Below are 19,977 nucleotides of genomic sequence, written 5' to 3'. Positions count from 1 at the left end.
CCATCAAGAAATCCAGGTGACCAGATCTGTGCACTTTAGTCCAAATGCTGTCTTATTAATGCCTTATAAAGTTGAACAATAACTTCTTTATCCCTGCTTGTCAGTATGTTCTTCAACAACCATGTAATTTGGTGTGATGTTTTGGTAACCTTTGCAATATGCCCTTAAAATTTAAGTTCTCTGTCCACAATAACCCTCAAGTCCACTGCCTCGTCAACTTCTTGCAATTTAGTTCCATTAATATAGTAAACTGCATGTGATCTCTTCCTCCCGAAGTGAATCACCTTACACTTAACCACGTTAAACTGACAATCATTTACCTTAACCCATACCGTCAGCCTGCAAGATATCTACATCATCTGAATTGACTGTTGCTCTTCTTAATTTTGCATCATCAGCAAACAGTTGGTGAATATTTCCTTTCAAATTATTTCCAATATCATAATCAATCGCTTAATTTGTATACTAATGTAAAAATTAAGCAATAGACGACCAAACACTGAGCCCTGAGGTACACCACTAGTTGCCTGCCCTCTCCTGGACTCAGTTCCTCCATAAACCACTCTTTGATATCTATTCACCAGCCACCCTCTAATCCAAATCACCAGCTTAGGATCCATATCCATTTGCTGTAATTTATGCAACAGAGTTCCGTGTGCAATCCTGTCAAATGTCTTTGCAAAACCCAGCAGTATCACTCAGTAAGGATTTCCTTTATCCAACTCCACTGTTACTTTATTATAGAAAGTAAGCAAGTTACTCACCCGAGACCTACCCTTCACAAAACCATCTTGCCCATTATAAAGTATCATATTGCTGTCCACCCAGTCCTGAATTCTAATTTTTACCAATTTCTCCAAAATCGTAACCACCACTCCGGATATATTGATTGGTCTATAATTTGCAACCTCAGTCTTGGAGCCTCCCTTAAGCAGTGGAATTATTAACCCCCCCTCTTTCCACTTTATCGATACTTTACCAGAACTGAGGCTTAAATTAAACAGCCTGGTTAGAGGAGGTGCTAATTCTCTTGCACATTCTCGTAACATGCACATCTGATGAGTATCGGGAATTTTACAAAAACGCTCATCTCTGGTCTCTAGATCTGGGTTTTGGATAATCTAATTCTTAGTCCACTCAGGGTACTAATATGCACTGTAAGCGAAGCTTTTTGTGAAATAATAATTTGGAGCATAATAGCAGTAATCGATCAAAGTGTTTTAAATTTACTGTAAGCGATAGCCTTTTATGGTCCTAACACATGTGCAGTTGTTTTTACCAACATGTGTTGCTATTGTCTTCGCTACGATGGAAAGGGTATATAGTCGTCTGAATGAAGATGAATGTCATGAAAAACGAAGGCGAATCGGTGACGAAAGTGTAAAAGATGCACATTTGAAACAATTTTTGAATTCACTTCGTTCAATATATGAGTAATAGAAAACAGCATCACCATATGTGTTCGAGGCGTTGAGTTGAGCCCTTGAGAACAGAGACTGGCGAATAATTATAGAGTAAATTGAATAATATGGTGAAACGAATAACCAAAGGTTCTAATACAAGCAGATGTGTTGTAGTCAATAAACTCATTCTCGAAAACAAAATCTATTTTTTGCATTGGCGCTGTCGTTTAGCGTTGATGAGTGTACTGTAATATGTTGTATACAGCTAAATATCGTTCTGCATAATATATATATATATATGTATATATATTATCATTTTTATTTTTATAATTTATTATAATTTATTATAACATACATACATACATACATCTGCAAGGCGCACCTTTCCTAATTGGGTTGTGGGCGCAACAGCTGCAAGAGGACCTTCCAATGGTCACAATCCTCTGCCACCAAGCTCAGGTGTTCTGGTGGGATTCCCAAACGTGTCCACCCAAGGTTTTGGACATAATCTATCCAGTGAGTCCTTGGCCTTCAACGTGGCCTCCCACCCTGTGGCTTGGCAAAGAGGGCCTGCTGAGGGAGCCTCTCTTGTGGCATTCTGAACAGGTACCGTACGTGATCCCTCAACACGGAGAAGTAGCGGTTGAGTATTAGGGGTTCCCGAATTGCAGAGCTTCTGAATCTGCCGAGTCTTGTCAGCCCCGCAACCCCTCGAAGGAACCTCATTTCAGCCGCTTGGATTCGTGTCCGCATTCTTTCGGTAATTACCCAACTCTCATGACCATAGATGAGGATGGGGACATAGACTGTATTGAAGACAGCCAGCTTTGCCTTCTGTCTTAACTCCCGCTTCAGTACTGCCGAACGGCCAAACTCCCGCAATATTCAGCTTGCTAAGCCAATTCGAGTGTCTAGCTCTACGTCCCATTTTCCATCATTCGTGATTATGGACCCAAGGTATTTAAACTTCTCCACTGCCTCATTGGAACTTCACTTACATGTAGAGTGTACTGGGATGGTTGTCTTGAGACCACAAATGTTTCAGTTTTGGCCACACTGATCTTTATTCCGGCTCTTCCACATATGACCTCCAGGGTCCGCTGGAGGTCATCTGTGGAAGAGCTAAGCAGAACTAGGTCATCTGCAAAACGTAGAGGTCCAATGCTACATCTTCCAATTCTGACACACTCACTGCCTCGGCTGTGCCTATCGATCCAGTCCATAAATATTATGAAAAGAAGGGGTGACAGAACACACCCTTGGCGGAGGCCAACGGAGACTGTGAAAGGTTCAGACTTTGTGCTGTTTACCCTGAAACAAAACTCTGGGCATTCAACAGGCACTTGATGGTAGCTAATAGTTGGCCATCCACTCCATACTCATGTAGTAGTTGGCAAAGCTTATCCCGAGGAACCCGGTCATATGCCTTCTCCAAGTCCACAAAACATGTGTAGACATTCTTGGAATATTCCCGAGATTTCTCAAAGATTGCCTTAAAGTGAAAATTTGGTCCGTTTTGTTTCTACCAGGACGAAACCACATTGTTATTCCTGGAACGTTGACTTAACTATGCTCCTGCATCGTCTTTCCAAGCACTTAGCATACACTTTCCCAGGCAGGCTGAGCAGAGAGATGCCACGATAGTTACTGCAATCCTTCTGGTCTCCCTTCTTGAATATTGATATTATTATGCATGTCTACCGTTGCTTTGGTGCTCGCCCAGATATCCAAGCAGCCTGACACACTCGAGTCAGCCAGAGAACACCGTCTCGATTTAAAGCTTTTAGCATTTCGGGCCGAATTTCATCATCGCCAGCAGCCTTAGCCGATTTTAGCTATTTTATTGCTAAATGGACCTCTTCTGCTGCGAGACTAGTCATTTCCCCGATCTGCACCTCTTGGATGTCCACAACTGCTGGGCCACCCGGGTTAAGAAGGCTCTGAAAGTATTCCCTCCATCTGTGGAGGATATCCTTCTCAGTTGTTAAAAGTGCACCATCAGAGGCCTTAATTTGCACGATTTACTCCCTCGAAGGCGGCGGATGGTCTGCCAGAATACTTTTGCATATAATGAATCTAATCTTTTGTCTAATCTAGAGTCAGGACTCCCAAGCCTTCTGCTTTGCTGTCTTTACTGCCTCAGCAGCACTTTTTCGTGCCTCAGCATACCGCAAACGCATCTCAGGTGACTTGACTCTATCTAAGTCATGTTAGGTAGGACTCCTTTTTTGCACGAACAGTTTTTTGAACTTCTTGGTTCCACCAAGGTGTCATTTTCTCACTGCCCGTTGCCACGCCAAGCAGCCTTCTGTCACAGCATGAGAGTGCAGAGGCAGTGGCAGTTGTTCTGAACAGCTTCCACTCCTCCTCAACATCTGCAGTATGCTTGGGAATCTCTTTGAATCAGGAGGAAATGTCATCTGCAAAATTCTTCCTCACAGCCTCATTTTCCAATGTCTCCCATTTCACGCGGTATAGCTGCTTAGGCCTGCCAGCGTTGATGGTAGCATCTGGGTTCTGAAGCCGTAGAGTGCACACAATAAGGTGGTGGTCAGTTGACAGTTCTGCCCCTCTTCTCACACGAACGTCCAACACTGAGGAAAATAGGTCTGCTGAGACTATAAAGAAGTCAATCGGAGACCTTTGTTCTAGTGTATCCCTGTACCAGGTATTATTATTATTATTATTATTATTATTATTATTATTATTATTACCACGGGCTACTCCAGGAGTCCTTAGACTCATCGAGGGAGGCCCTAAACATCATGTTCACGCAGCTGTTCAACATTCTCACAGTATCTATCATACCTTGCCTTGAACTCGCTCACTGTAATAGCACCCACAACAGACTCTGGCAGCTTATTCCACTCATTTACCACTCTAAAAGTAAAGAACCCAGCTCTAACACCCCTGCTAACCACGCTCTTGCCCAGCTTCCATGGGTGTCCACTAGTTCTCCCACCACCAGTCCTGATCTCAAAAATATCATCTGAATTAATCCTATAGAATCCTTTTAGCAATTTGAATGTCTCAATCATGTCTCCCCTTTTCCGCCTATCAACTAGTTTCTGCAACCCACAAATCTTCAACCTGTTCTCATATGGTTCATTCCATAGACCTGCTATCATCTTAGTCACTCGCCTCTGGATCCTCTCAACCTCCTCCCCATCAAGAAGGAACCGAGGTGACCAAATCTGGGCACAGTAGTCGAGATGAGGTCTTATCAGGGCTCGGTACAGAGGTACAATAACTTGTTTGTCTCTGCTCGTCAAGGTATTTTTCAACAACCAAGTGAGTTGATGAGCTGATTTAGCTACTTTCGCAATGTGCCCCCTAAACTTCATCTCCCTATCCACCAACACTCCCAAGTCCCTGGCCTCATCAATCTCTTGGAGTACAGTTCCACCAATGTGGTATACTGCTGCTAATCTTTTCACTCCGAAATGCATAACCTTACATTTTGTCACATTAAATTGACATCCATTCTCCTTAGTCCAGAACTCCAATCTCTAAGTCATCTTGCAAGACTTTGACATCTTCTGCATTCACTATCGCCCTACCCAACTTTGCATCATCAGCGAACAAATGAACTGTCCCACTTAGACCCTTCCCTATATCGTTAATGAACAGATTAAACAGCAGTGGTCCAAGAACAGAACCCTGTGGCACACCACTAGTCACAGGCCGTTTTTTGGACTCTACTCCTGAATAAACTACTCTTTGATATCTCTCCATCAACCACCCAGCTATCCATCTCACCAACCCTATATCCATTCCCATATGTTGTAGTTTACGGATTAGAATTCCATGTGGTATCCTGTCAAACGCCTTTGCCAGGTCCAGCAGTATCACTGTAAACCCATTTCCCTTATCCAGTTCAGCCGTCACCTTGTTATAAAACTTGAGCAAGTTACTGAGGCATGATCTACCCTTCACAAAGCCATGCTGTCCTCTGTACAGTATCTCATTTTCATCAATCCAATATGGTATACTTATGGACTTCTCGGTGCTGGAAGAAGGTGCAGCAGAAGTCCAATAATTTCAACCCATTGGCGTTAAGGTCAGGGGCGCCGTTTCTCCCAACCACACCCCTCTATGTATGGTCATCTGTTCTAACATGTGCATTGAAGTCACCCATTAGCAGGACTGATCCCATCTCTGCCACCCTGTCAAAAGCAGCATCCGCCTCCTCTAGGAAGGCAGAGTATTCTGACTCCAGATTAGATGAATAGGCTCACCACAGCCAAAACCACACATACCCGTTCCCACAATGGGATCCACTTAGTAACACAGTCTGACAGTTGGGGCTTGTGAGTATCCCCACACCCGCCTGAGCAGACATTGTCGTGCTCACACCAGAGTAGCTTCCATTCCTTAATCAGGTCGACAGTTCCAGAGCCTCTCTTCTTGGTCGAAGAAAGCCCGACTATGTCTAGCTGATAGCGCTTGGCTTTCTCGACCAGTTCCAACTCCTTCCCTGTCAGAGAAAAGATGTTCCATTGCAGAACCATTTCTTTGCGCTGCTGCTAAACACCTCCCCAAACGGGTAGCGGGCCCATTGATGGAGTTTCCTCTAGCAGAGTGCTGAGGAGTGGTGTCTAAGGGAGACTGTTGCATATTTTACGAACGGGTCGCTCTGCCTAAAACCCGAACGCGTCCCTTGGTAACCCGCGCGACGGACGATGCGGTATGAACATTTTTTGATGGCCTGATCATGTTACAGTGTTTGAAAATGTCCTGTTAGCACAAGACGAAATGACACAGCAAAATAGGAAAGATTCCCCTCGAATACTCTAATAGCATTCCGGGGGAAGGAGCAAGAAGAGAAGAAAGAAAGAAAGAAGCAAGGGAGGATGAGGAGGGACCAATCTACAGATAATATAACAGATGTATATTACATGAAGTAAGGCATGGTCCAGCATCAGGTACCTCAGGTTTGCCACGCCCTTACTCACTAAAGTGAGCCCCTGAGGATAATTTATTATAATATATATCTAATTTATTATCATTTAAAATCTATATATATTTATATATAGATTTTAGTTCGGACCCAGTAACATGCTTTTTTGTTATCGGATACAAAATTTAATGAATAATGAAACTCACTAACCCTGTATTCTAAATAAACCCTGCATGTGAAGCTATGCTATGCGGTATTGATATATTTCATTCATTGTGATTTAGGAATGGCTCAAAGCAGCCTGTTCGATATGAACTCCGACACATCAACATATTTAAATGTTTATTAAATATGCTACGACCATGTTTTATCATTAAAATAAGCTTAATGGTTCAATAACATTAATTATCATAATTAATATATTAAGTTATTTAAATGAAAGTTCACCTCTTTGATTTATCCACTTATTTTGGACCAACATTCATAAAAGAGTTTTAATTATGATAAACTCATCATTATATAAATTACACATACCGACCAGCGAATTAGAAACGTTTACGTGTTGGACCTTCTTTAGCCAGAATTCCAGTGCATATGTGGTTTTGCATAGAATCCACAAGGTGTTGGATTGCAACTATGTTTATAACATACCAGCCATTCACCAGACAGTCTTTAACTGGCTCATATTTGACGGAAGAGAACTTTGTTCTCGAATCTGTTTTTCTAACATGTCCCATATGTTCTCAATAGAGTTCAGATCCGGTCTTTGTGGTGGCGAGTGAAGATGGTAGTAGTCGCTGTTTTGCTCCCGCAACTGAACAATTCTCGCGCAATGGACAGTGACATTGTCGTCCATGAAACAACCATCACCTGGTGAATAAAAAGCCAACAGTGAAGGATGGACTTGATCAGTAACAATGTTCAGATATTACAGATATTCTTTCGAGGACATCCGACCCTCCCCGTAATAACAGGGGACCAGTTCATTACGAACAGAACATGCCCCATGCTATGACACCACCCCCATAATCTTGAGTTGTGTTTAAAATGCAAGCTGGGCTCATTGCTTCAAGGGACTCCCACCAAATTCTCCGTATTGAAGACGATTAGTATTGACAATCGCTGTTCAGTGCGATATGGATCGGGAACAGCCTTTATGTGTGCAGTAATTGACCAAAGCATTTATGCTTGAGTCAATTTCTGCACACAGGAAGTTCTGTTTGTCCATACAAGACCACGGCTTCTGACAGACTGTCTTAGGACCACGAATACGCTTCTAAGACAAGCAATATGGTTGATACATTGATTGAAACACCCAAAATATCTCACCTTTTGAGAAACAAGTCAGTTGTGCTGTTTTCAAAATCTTGGCTCCAGCCAAACGGGCACCCACAATAAACCAATTATCTAACTCCCAAAAATCCTTTGTTTCTTCTCTTTGGGATCAACACTGTTCGCAATTACTGACCAACAGAATTCTTATAACAGCTGCCTAGAACACGTGGTAATGACTCATGATCGTGTACTTTGCATACTCTGTAAGTGATGTTTACGTACATCTGCATAACAGTTTCTGATTCAGTGACCGGTATGTGTATTTAGAAATGAAAAGTAAGGACATAATCTACCTTGATGTGATGTTCAATTTTACTCTTTCCAAGACCAAGATCACGTAACATATGCAACGAAAATCTTCGTTGTTCCTTCCATTTGGGCCCATGGAAGGCTCCAAGCCCTAATAAAGATATACGTATGTAAATGATTGATATGCGGTAATGCACAAATTGAATGTTGTGCTTAATGAAAAACTCCTCAGAATCAAATTAATACTTAAAAAATGCTATCTTAAAAACATTTTTATTAATTGAAACTGAACAGCTTTTTGTACACTGGCAACTTTTCTTTACCCTAAAGTGGTAGGTAGGCTCTTTGAGAAGCAACGTTTGGAAATAGAAACCCAGCGGATTCCAGAAAAGTTCGAACTTCTTTAAGTTCATATCAACTGAAGAATTGTAAAGTTCATCATTCGTAAGAGTAAGACACATCACTGCCAGCTTAGTGTCAATCCTCTGGTAGTTCGCACTTTTCTGGGTAGTGGGGTTAAAAGTCGAGTTTCCCAGATACAAAATCTTACTTACTTGCGCTAAAGGTTGATGTACACAGGTACAATAAAAATGCTAGAACAATAAAAAAATAGCCACCAGGGGGGGGGGAAGTTAAGTGATGGTTATAAAATTTAATCAGCGCTATCGCTGTGTGAAAAGAATAAACAGATGAATTTGACGTAAACGCTGCTGTGTTTCGTTGATTTGGATAAAAATGTATACTGAAGTTTGATTTCATAACAGTCATAAGCCAGCCTGGTTGGCCGAGTGGTTACCATATCCTTTCTCCAGCCAAAAGGCTGTGGGTTCGAATCCCGCCGTGGGCTTGGATGTTTGTGATTGTCCCTGAAAATATTAGTGGGAGTGGTGGGCGGTAGATGGCATTGATGTAGTTGTGGTTCATTGTAGTTGGTGGATTGTGGGTGGTGGAGATGGAGAGTTGTAGAGTAAGTGCCCTCCCGCGATGAGTCTTGGATTCCCTGGAGGTGTCAAGTAATAATACTTGTGTAGCTCAGTTGCTGTGGCATTTGCACACCATCGCGCTTGGCCGCACGAAGGAAGACTTGGTTTCGAGTCTAGTCGGCGACTAGAGGAAATTTTTCTAAGCCTTTTTTCGACCGGTTCCCGAGTTAGTCGATCTCTGGCACGGGCAAGCAGGTTTTTCCTCCCGGAAACTCGGGTTTTTCGTCCTGTGAACTCAAGAAAATCGACCGTAGAACCCACATTATTTCAGACATTAAATATATTGTGTTAGGGTTAGGGACCACGAGATGGCGGCACATTTGAGCCGTCTCTCTTCACTGCGTACCGCTTAATTAGTGATAGCTTTGGGCCATCTGTCTCTGATTGGGTACCAGTGGAGATTGAACTGCCCACTCAGTCTCCAAAAGTTAGATAGGGCTAAATGGTCTCGCCTACTCCCGTATACGGGAATAAAAAGGCGTTAGCTGATTATTATTTTTTTTTTTTTAAAAAACAAAAGGATATTAAGAACAAGGATAATTTCAGTATTGTCCCTCAATGGTTGGTGGGATGGCAATGATATTTTTAGTAAGGAATTATTATAGAACAAGAAGAGCCTGTGTAGCTCAGTGGATGTGGCGTTTGCACACCACGGCGCTTGGCCGCACGAAGGAAGACTTAGTTTCGAGTCTAGTCGCCGACTGGAAGAAATTTTTTCTAAGCCTTTTTTCGACCGGTTCCCGAGTTAGTCGATCTCTGGCACGGGCAAGCGGGTTTTTCCTCCAGGAAACTCGGGTTTTTCGTCCCGTAAACTCAAGAAAATCGACCGTAGAACCCACATTATTTTCAGGCATTAAATATATTGTGTTGGGGTTAGGGACCACGAGATGGCGGCACATTTGAGCTGTCTCTCTTCACTGTGTACTGCTTAATTTAGTGATAGCCTTGGGCCATCTATATCTGATTGGTACCAGTGGAGATTGAACTGCCCACTCAGTCTCCAAAAGTTAGACAGAGCTAAATGGCCTCGCCTACTCCCCGTATACGGGAATAAAAAGACGTTAGCTGATTTTTTTTTCAAGATGATTTTCGTTTGTCTTCCTTGTCCAGGAGTATTCTATATCATGTCTAGATATGTGTTTTCATGGGTCCAGTTTGCCTGCTTTGAGAATTGATTGGTTTTTTGATTTGGATTTACGGCCGAAGCAACTCAGGCTATGAGGCCATGTGTTATGTCTGTTAATTGTGTGTGTTCTAATGGTCAATTTAACTGATTTTTGGGGATAAAAAATCCGAGTTTTCGAGAGATTATTCCTCAACTTTGATTGAAAAGCCCTGATCAATGTTCCTGAGTTTCTCTTGCATTGACACGATCCACACCCATTGAGTCAGGAGGAGGGGAAAACGGTTGGTCGATAACCGTTTTCCAAGACAACTGGTCAGGGAACTATTGCTGTCAGGAAATGGTATTCACTGAATATGACCAGTATCACTGGAAGGAAGTGGTTGTACAGTTGTATGTGGCATTGATCAGTACTAACTGATCTGGAATGCTATGCAGAGATACTGAGCGAATTCAGAAAACGGTGGAGAAAGTCCAACAACTACGAAGTGTCGGATATGAAGATAGACTGAATGAAAGAATGATTTGCACTTCTTGCAAGATGATGGAGAGGTGAGATGGTTGAGATATCAATAGGTGAAGGAACTTGTCAAAAGTCACAGCAGCAATTCTCATGCCAAGATCTGTAAGCGGAAAACTTAGTACTCTTATTACAAGAACCATTAAGAACAAAATTCAACTTGCTAGAGCTTCAGTTCTATTAGAGGTTCATCACTTTTATCGCTGTAGAGCTGAAAGTGGGTTAGCGGGTCCCATACAATAGTAGTAATTTTTTCCTCGTGGAAACTCTGGTTCATCAACTGCAAAACAAGTAAATTGCCTGGAGAATGCCCAACAGTTAGTAGAATAATATGATCTTGATCTTAGGTGTTTTTCCGCTTTTGCCAAATATCACAGTGCCGTATATGAACCGTTAATTTCCATTAATAAAATATTTTTTTAATGTTGGGCTGAGGTTGGCTGGTCAACCTATAGTACTTTAGTAGTGTACATAGGTAGTAGGTTGGGAAAGGAGAAACTTATTGATATTCGATTTAAAAGCCTGTATATTGTATTCCTTGGGATAGACATCAGAAGGAAGATTGTTCCACAGTACAGCAGTGGCAGGGATGAAGGAGGAGGAAACGAAACTTGTTCTGTGGGTTTCAAGGTGTACTGTGAAAGGATGTTGGGCGGCAGCTGTACGTGTTCCAATGGGCTTAGTACAGAGTGGGGGAATTATTGATGCTGTTTCGGATGAACATTTACCACGAAATATTTATAGAATATACAAATTGCAGAGACCAAGCGTCTATGTGAAAGTGAGAGGAGCAATTTGGTGAGAGATGGATCATTTATCAGTCTAATTGCTCTCCTCTGTATTGAGTCAAGCATTTTGAGGAATATTTTAGGAGCGGTACTCCAAATGTGAGAACAGTATTCATTAGCTAGGCAGATTTGTGATTTGTATAAGGTTAACAGATGTTTAGAGGTGAAGTAACATCTTGGGGCGAAAGAGAAATTCTAGTTTTTTGGAAGCTGAGGATGCAGTGGTTGTGATGTGTTTATGCCAGGAGAGGCCTGATGTCAAGGTAATTCCGAGAAGAGAAAAATCATCTTGTCTGGGAATTTGAGTGTTATCAAAAATAATACTGGTTCGGTTGATAAAAAGCTTGGGCGCCGATATTCATCTATTTTCGTGGAGGAAGTATGTAGCCAACAACAGAAATCGCACGATTTCTGTTGTTGGCCTTTGTTGCCACCATCTTCACTTCGCTAGGTAGGCATACGGGAGCTTTCAGTTGGCTGTTTTTTAATTGTAAAAATAACTGATATGAAAGACTTTGGGTACTTACGAGTTGGCTCTTTAGTTAGTTTTCTGGTTAGTTCTGTTAGTTTTGTGGTTATTTTGCACAAAAAACACTTTTAATTACGATAAAGTGCGGGAGTACAAGTTTAACTTATTCGTAGGCGCCATCTATCGGGACAATCCATAAATATAAATAAAATGCTTCTTTTAAAATATTGATGATTAAGTTGCTCAATGTCTCCTGACAATTTCCACATGGTTTATCCGAGATGGAGGGCCGGATCATAAATTGGGGAGAAAATGGAATATTCTGTAGACACTCCTGCTGGTTGCATTGTTCGATCAATTTTTACTTATTAGTTGAATATTTGACACTTCATGTAAAAAGAATGAGTGGTAACTCATAAAAGCATCGTATACATTTAAAACTGAGCCAAAGAATTGAGGAAGTAGGAAGTTGGTTGTAATTTAGAACCTACTGATTAGCTAACATTATTTTTTTATTGTTGACAATGTGCATTCCCCCAATCAAATTCACGTAACTTCAGAGAGAAATTTACCATAACATCAACGACAGTATTTTCGCTGATTATTAACTGATAAAGGTTAAGAAAATTGCCGCTTCTCAATTATAGCTGGGCTCTTGTTTTCTCAATACTTGACTTCACATTTCTGTTATATTTTAAATGCTTTGTTATTGATAACTTTGTGAGATAAATTCAAAGGAGATATTACACTAACACGTGATGGATGGAGAAAAAGGTGTTCTACCACTCTGGGTTGCATAATCTTGTTAGCAGAGAAGTGAAAAGTAAATGTTTTGTTTGGATTATGAAAATGGATGTAATGAGTGTCCAGAGTGGATGATGGGCACTTGAACATCGAATAAATTGGAGATAACGTAAAAGAGAGGTTGCGAGATTACAGTTTTGTGTTGAGTTTATGAATTTACCTCTAAATTACATGAGGTTCAGCAAACGATATACGTTTCGAACAGTATACCAACTGATAAAAATTGCAGAAGGGCATCAACCAATATCGTGCATTCATACTACACACTCAGAGCGTAGCTCATCGTCATCACTATCAATTGCAGCCTTTGGTGAGCGAATGTTCTTCCCAAAATCGTTTGCCTTCTTCTTCTTCTTCTTCCTCCATTTCAAGTGTCGAAATAAAGAATATTTTCTTCTGTTCAGTAAGCCGTCGAAGTCTTCTTAGATTGTGTTTGGCGTGGATAACCTTTCTGTCTAAACAATCGTTCTCATGTTCACCTCCATCATCGAGCATCAGTGCAATTTAGCATCTAAGGGTCAAACTCCGTTTTTCCTTTTTGTTTTTACAATAGTGTGCAAAATTACTCAGTACAGTCAAACACTATTAATTAATAGTCTTTGAGTACATTTTTAACATTATTTCTTGAATGTATGTAATTGCTTTTTTAAATAGTCTAAAATAAGATATACACAAAAATTACAAAATTTAATATTGTATAAATATTCAACATTATTCAAATATACTTACTTTCCACCTCTTTTGCTATTACAGGATTTCCTGTGGGTCTACCAATAAATGAGTCCCTATTAAAAGCATCTTTTATAAGGTCAAGCTCTCCGAGAACAACTACATACTTACTTCCAATGTACAAGCTGGAGAAAGAAAAAAAATAGATAGCTGACTATTTATTAGGATTAATTTCTTCATCTATTTAATTTCTAGTTTAAAGTTGATTCACAGCCCTCAGGCAAGTACGAGTCTATAAAAATATTGTAGGGAACAACGAGGAAGTACTGCAGTATTTTTTTTTTTCGTTCGATTATTGCTCAAGTTTTCAAGTACTTCATTTAATGTCTCAAGGACACCTGATAAGATGAAACGCACTTCTGGTGTCGTTAATCAAATAATGAAGTCTAAACGCCGACATGATCGGAGCGTGCTCTTAGCTAAGTGGACAGGGTGACCCCTTAGGAAGACATGGGTTCAGATACAGTCTAGGACTCGAAAAATACAGTCTTCAAAAGCACTTTTTATTTGAAGATAACATAGTGGATCTGATATGAAAGTGGATTTTAGCGTCCATAAAACAAACAAACAAGCCATAGAACGCACTCATTTAGCAGAATAGAACTCCTGCCTTTAGTGATTTAAAATGTGCTTACAAATGTGATATTAAACTCTGACACTATAGGTTATTGTACTCTAAGCAAATTTAATCTTCGCGATAAGTGTACAAATAATTGCTCCTAAGCAAACAATATGAAGGGTGTTTCATCTTATGATGTGACCTTTTTCTATAATCTAAATACATTTTTTTATATTACAAAGAACACATATTACAGTCATCTATAATCGTTGTTTTCGCCTCTCACCTTAGATTAGGGTTTCAATACTGTTTTCTCCTTATCTATGATTTACTCATTCCTTGCAAATTTCGCTCTTGTCCTTCTATGCCAAATACCATTAGTCAAGTGTTTGGCAAAAATTACTTTAAAACATCTGTTATTCTATAGTCTTCGTTTTGATCATCCGTTATACATATATATTTCATTATTGTTATCCTATTCTCAAATTTCATAGAACAAAGAAAGGGGTCGCGTTATTTTATATCAGTACGTAACATTCGTTCAATCCTCCCTACCTCAGTGGGTATACCCTTTTGCTGGAAACACCTGGGTTCGAATACTGTCTATGACAGAGCTTTAATTGAAAAGCCCTGCTACAGGGCTTTTCAATCCAAGGTGAGTTGGTTCATCTCATAAAGAAGTTGAAGGTTTTCTCCCTGCTGAAAATCACCATTTCCAATCCTGCAAACACGTAAACCAGTCAAGTAAACGTGTTCTATAATCACCATTCCTAGTGCTTGATGATGCTAATATTTTTATTTTTTCTTTATGTAGTTCCCACACATGACATGTTGTAAACCTCGAATACATTATTACCGTGAGGGGGCTAACAATATTTATTCCATTTTTTTTATTATTTTTTATAATTTGTTTTATATTTTACATAGTCCAGAATCCCTGCTCTAGAGATCAAATATGGAACTTTTTGAAGCCACTTCGGGCCTCCAGTAATCCACGTGGTCTCACACGGAGCGATGAAATTCATCTCATCTTCCATCTTATTGGCATTATGATCATGGAATTATCCGACCAAATCAGTACCTTTGAAATTGTCCTTAAGCGAGTCGTCATAAATTGAACCCTAATTTTTCATAGGCTCCTTTTCATAAACGACGATTATGTTCTTGGCAATTTCATCTGTAAGAATATAATAAGTTTTGTTATTCTTTGAGATAGCGCTAATCGTGAAATGAGACGACTAAAACTTGGAGGCAAGTTTAAGTTGTGTTATTAGATTCTCCAAAAACCCAGACAAAATATGGAACTTTTGAAACTTTTCGTGAAGCCAATACATGTCTTCAATAAGCAGGGTGGTGGTCGGACATCGGAAATGAAAAGTATAAACCACAGAAAGACATTTACGAAAATACATTGCACAGTGGGATTTGAATCTATAGCCTTCTGGTTGGTTATATTAAGCTCACGTCCAATCAAATCCGCACATATTAAATTTTAAAGACGTACGTAGAGCATTTACTGCTTGCATATGAAAAGTAAAACACAAACATAACCTCAAAGAAGAATGCTGACAGTCAGTAATTGTCAATAGTGTTGATTAATGGGAAAAGCAAAGGATCTTTCGGGTTTCGATAAAGGACTAATTGTTTGTGTTCGCTTTTCTGGAGCTACGATTTTGAAAACAACAGAGCTGACTGCTTTCTCAAAAGGCAAGGGTGTTTAATCAGTGGAAAAATAAACCCACATTGCTTGTGTCTAAGAGTCGTAACAACCGTCTTAAGACAATCTGTCAGAAACGAGATCGCCATCGCCTGAGAAGGTTTGATCACCTTGAAGGTTTGTGCAGCAATTTATATTTACATTTAACGAAGACCGTTTCCAATCCATATCTCACCGAATTATGCTCAGGGAATTGGCAGTCGCATAATTATACGAAAACTACTATATTAAATAAAAGTTTTATAATCCAGTAGCCGATATGTGCATAAGAGATTAAGAAACCATACAATGAGCGCCCTCACAGCAATTAGAAGATTCATTGGACAATACTTTCTTCGATAAAAATCTCAATTCGATTTGAAGAACCTTTAGGAAATTTTAGTTTGGCCTTTTCAAGTGAAAGTGAGTATGTCGATCTCATATGTAGGTAGCAGCACTTTTTCCCGGAAAGTTGGGATTTTTATCCCGCTTAAAGGCAAATTCTCTAGCGTACAGCAATTAATTAACAAAAATACTATTGGTCAGTAGATGGCGCAGTGTGAATAATGCAGTCCAGACAGTTCGGTTGTATGGTGTAAAGTGACCTCCAGTGATGAGCCCTTTGACTCCATGAAAGTATCACGTAATAATAATAATAATAATAATAATAATGATAATGATAATAATAATAATAATCTCTTACAAATCATTTCAATTAGCATATCTACAAAGTGTAAAAGCCTCTGCTCTGGATACTGTTCGTCTGTGTCATTTATATCATGAAAAATAATCTAAAATTCAATCTAAAAACCAATCTAAAACAATCTAAAATCTAAGATAAAAATCCAAACGGCTAACTGTGTATACTTTACGCTTCAATTTTGAGTAACACAGCTATAATAAAAAATGAATGTCAAGGTTTGTTCGTGTTTTTTTTTTCTTTGCACTTCAGAAGAACGTATTTGATCTTAAGCGATTATATAAAAATACGTTGTCATCTTACCTGAAGACATTACCATACTTTTTCCTTAGTTCTTCTAATTTGAGGTACGGTTTCCATGTAAGAAATAGTAAGTAACCGAAAAAAGGAAGTCCTATAGGTCCCGGTGGATAGTTCAAACGTTTAAGACCAAGCAGTCGATTTCCAACTAGTAAAATAATGAAGGTAAGAATCAACGAAGCAGTAAAAGTATTCTCGTCCGCCCAAGCATAAGAATCCTGAATTGGTTGAAATAACAGTAGCAACATCGCTACTGATTTCCTCACTGTAAAACTGACGTATAAAGTGTTTTCTCCACTCAAAATGCAGTGGCTAACTGCTGTTTCTTCAAGGGCTTTTCAATAGTTTTATCTCTGACACGTATTTGAAGTATGTACCGAGCAAAAAACGTTGAATGTGTTCAATATAGTATTTATGTCTTATCTACATGCTGGACTTTGGCCTCATGCGATATTTTTTCTTGTTTTATAATGTAGCAGTAGAACACCCCTTCTTGATAACTGGCAACCTTATTCAGTTAGGGACTATCTCTGCTCTTGGCAATGAATCACGCATAGATGATGGAGAGATAGTCCCTCACTTGCTTCTATTTTACTGCAGTACGAATTTCTAGTTGAGAGTTGTACTGTACAAGTGCTTAAAAAAAGATTTATAGACTTTTTTCCTATTCATTCATTCATTCATTCATTTTTGTCTGTTCCTTTTTGATGTTGTTTAGTAGAAGGTAAAAAGTGTCTGAACTTTCCTTCAGAATAAATCCGTTACTAAAACACCGTTTTGGTTTTTCTCTCGATATCCACATCACCTTTGAAGATGACTCACTTATATAAATAAAAAGTGCAATTTTGTGGAAAATCTGCAGGTAATGGAGAAAATGGACACGGTTTTCAGCACCGTGAAGGACTGCTGTAGGAGAGAGAAAATATTTAAGAAAATAAACAATCATACGCGATGTATTTATGAGAATGACACAATTAACGTAATATTAAGTTTATATAAGTGGATATCACATCCAGCATTATTTCAAAGCGAATGTAGAAACTATGAAAGTTCCGTAAAAATAAGTTGACCAGAGAGCTTACGGGAATACACTCACTGCCATTCACGAGTTGCCATAGCGTAGACTACTTAGAAAACATAAAAGCTGCCCAAGCGTTTATATGTTTGCTTTCTATTAGTCCATTTTGATAAGGTTTCACTGGCCTGACAGCTGTTTCGAACTGGTTGGTTCTCCTCAGAGACCAGTAAATATTCACTTATATAATTTTGCATCGCCGAAGTCATAATACATTGCCCCGATACTGTTTCCGTTGGAATCCTATAACAACAACGAGAACTGTCCATTGATCATTTCATTTAGTAGCTTTGAGTAAATAAACCAAACATCATAACAGACATAATATTACTTGCATAGTAATAACCCTCAATTAATATTTTATCATCATCATCACGAACCATGAGCTCACTGTCCGTTGGTATCTGATGCCTCCTTCACTATCTTCTTCCACCTTTCTTTGTCCAGTGCACAGTGTCGTAGTTTCTGTAAACCCATTCCACACCAGTCCTTTGTGTCGTCTATCCATTGTGTGTATGGTCTATCTCTTCTGTTTACAATATCCATAATATCAAACTTGAATGTCTTTATCTTCCGGTCCTCACTCATTCTGCAGATGTGTGCAAATAACTTCCATTTTATAATCTTCTGCATTAGATTCTCCTTTGATTGTACCTTCCGATAGAGCTCTTCTTTTGTGACTTTCTGAACCCATCCTATTCTTAGAATCCTCTTGTAACAAGTTCTTTCAAATGCCAAAATTATTTTTCTTGATTCCTTATTTATCACCCATGTTTCAGATCCATACAGTACACGGCTAAAGATGTATGTTTCCAATACTCTTAGTTTTGTTTGCAGGCTGATCACTTTACTTTTCCAGATGTTATCCATGGCCTTCAATTTGTTCTTCCCTTTGCAATCCTGATCGTTATTTCTTTTTTACAGTCCAAATCATACGTCATTTTACATCCTAAATATGTGAATTTTCGATATCAATTCCATCCACTTGTATCTTTTGTATCATGTTCTTCTCACCAAATACCATTGTCTTTGTTTTTTCCATGTTCATAACAAGTCAAAATCTCTTCCCTTTCTCATTTAATAGTTTCAATGTTTTTGTAGTTCTTTCGCCTTCTTCAATAATAACAATGTCATCTGAAAATCTGAGATTGTTAATTCTCATCCCATGCACTGATATCCCTTTTGCATCTTCCTTCATTTTATCCATTGCTCTTTCTAAATGTCAGATGAAAATGCTTGGTGATATTGGGTCCCCCTGTTCAGTATCTCTGCTTTTTTTAAACCATTTACCCAAATCATCACCTATTCTAACTGCTGCAACTGCATTCTTATAAACATCGTTTTAAAACACTTCAATATTCTGACACCTTATATTTATTTCTGTCTCCTAAAGCACTTTTTACTGTATCAGTCAGCCCAGAGATCTCAGTCTTCCTCTGGATACTTTTCCTACAACCCTGGTCAAGATACTTGTTTTGCTAACAATTCCATTAAGTGACCATCCAACCAGAGATTAAGTCTACTAAAACATTCCTGAGTGATAACAATGTCAAGATATTTCTTAATATAGTCATTTTAATATCATTATGATATTGTCTTTGATGCCATCTGTTCACTTACCTGATCTTTCTCAGAACTCTCATATCTCTAGTCTCCAATCTTAATGAAAGGTTTTATTTCTCTCACAGATCTCAAATCAACAAATTAAAATTGGTTTTAACACTGTCTTGTATACTGGTAGTGTTTCAATCATTTCTCTCTTATTCCATAGAAATGCATTTAGTTGACTCGCTATCATAACAGTTTTGCTAATTCTGTTGTCTATTTTCATACTTCATTTGCCATATTCAAGAAAAAATGTTTGTTTTTAATAGCTGAAATGTTTTACTTATTTTTCATTTAAATACAGTTGATGATTTCGGTGCTTCTTTCTATTTTCATTGTCTTTGTCTTTTTATTGTTGATTTTCATACCATATTCATTACAACAGTCATTTAGTTTAGTTCAGGAAATCCTGCAAACTTGTACTAGATTTATTTGCAAGTATAACATCATGTGCATAAAGTAAATAACTCTAATTTTGAAATCAGGATTAATACCACACTTTCCTTCATAATGCGATCAATATAGATGATGAATAACAATGGAGATAATGTATACCCTTGTCTCACACCTCGTTTAATATCAAAACTATCTTACTGTATCTGCGAATGTCATCTACTCCTGCTGGCCTTCCACGTTTCTGCCGAGTATCTTCTACTACCATGCTGTCACTGCTTGATTCAATCGGCAATCTTTTAAACTACTTACTCCAGATATCAGAAACATCTTTCAGTTTCGTATT

The 19,977-nt window shown here is 39.0% G+C and overlaps 1 protein-coding gene across 1 annotated transcript in view; it reads right to left on the bottom strand.

Annotated features, from left to right (window-relative positions):
* LOC150097690 (cytochrome P450 2J4-like) overlaps positions 1-16,918 on the bottom strand; it is a 34,522-nt gene extending 17,604 nt beyond the window's left edge. Inside the window, exons 1-3 of the mRNA XM_090407324.1 lie at positions 16,562-16,918; positions 13,304-13,428; positions 7,932-8,038 (exon numbers count right to left, since the gene is read on the bottom strand). Of these exons, the coding sequence (XP_090263450.1) occupies positions 7,932-8,038; positions 13,304-13,428; positions 16,562-16,806 (477 nt within the window). The 5' untranslated portion in view covers positions 16,807-16,918. The remainder of the gene's footprint in view (positions 1-7,931; positions 8,039-13,303; positions 13,429-16,561) is intronic.
* Between the last annotated feature and the right edge of the window lie 3,059 nt (positions 16,919-19,977).

Source organism: Typopeltis vanoorti, chromosome 17 (genome assembly GCF_054136105.1).
Source record: "Typopeltis vanoorti isolate ZY-2024b chromosome 17, IOZ_Tvanoo_1.0, whole genome shotgun sequence".
Lineage (NCBI taxonomy): Eukaryota > Metazoa > Arthropoda > Arachnida > Uropygi > Thelyphonidae > Typopeltis > Typopeltis vanoorti.
The sequence above is the reverse complement of the archived record's forward strand: the minus strand, read 5'-3'. Positions and strand labels throughout refer to the sequence as shown.